Raw genomic sequence first — 335 nt, 5'->3', positions numbered from 1 at the left:
GCCCCCGCCGCTGCCGGAAATACCAAACGGTGAATGGCTCTGCCCTCGCTGTACAGTGAGTGTTACCAGCGTTCCTTGCCCCGTCCCTGCTCCCGCACCCGCCTGACCCAGGAGCAGGTCTCCCAGCCACCACTGCCTCTCACGCCCTCTCCCCGTGCCCTGCTGCAAGGCCGGCGTTCTGCCCACTGCCACAGCCCCCCTCCCTGGAGGAGCATCGCTGCCAGTCGCGTGCACCCCAGGGCCCTGGACAGCTCTGCCGCCTGCGCGGTCTCCCCGCGGGGATTGCTGGCTGGGGGGTTCCCTTGCAAGTTTTTGGACGGGAGGCGAGACCCCTC

General features: G+C 69.0%; 1 protein-coding gene across 1 annotated transcript in view; it reads left to right on the top strand.

Moving 5' to 3' along the window:
- CHD5 (chromodomain helicase DNA binding protein 5) overlaps positions 1–335 on the top strand; it is a gene marked incomplete at both ends in the record, with an annotated part of 24,770 nt that overhangs the window by 7,673 nt on the left and 16,762 nt on the right. Inside the window, one exon of the mRNA XM_009574324.1 lies at positions 1–55. This exon is cut by the window's left edge and continues 161 nt beyond it. Within this exon, the coding sequence (XP_009572619.1) occupies positions 1–55 (55 nt within the window). The remainder of the gene's footprint in view (positions 56–335) is intronic.

The sequence above is a fragment of the Fulmarus glacialis genome, unplaced genomic scaffold (genome assembly GCF_000690835.1).
Source record: "Fulmarus glacialis isolate BGI_N327 unplaced genomic scaffold, ASM69083v1 scaffold19123, whole genome shotgun sequence".
NCBI lineage: Eukaryota > Metazoa > Chordata > Aves > Procellariiformes > Procellariidae > Fulmarus > Fulmarus glacialis.
This window is presented reverse-complemented; position numbering and strand designations above follow the sequence as displayed.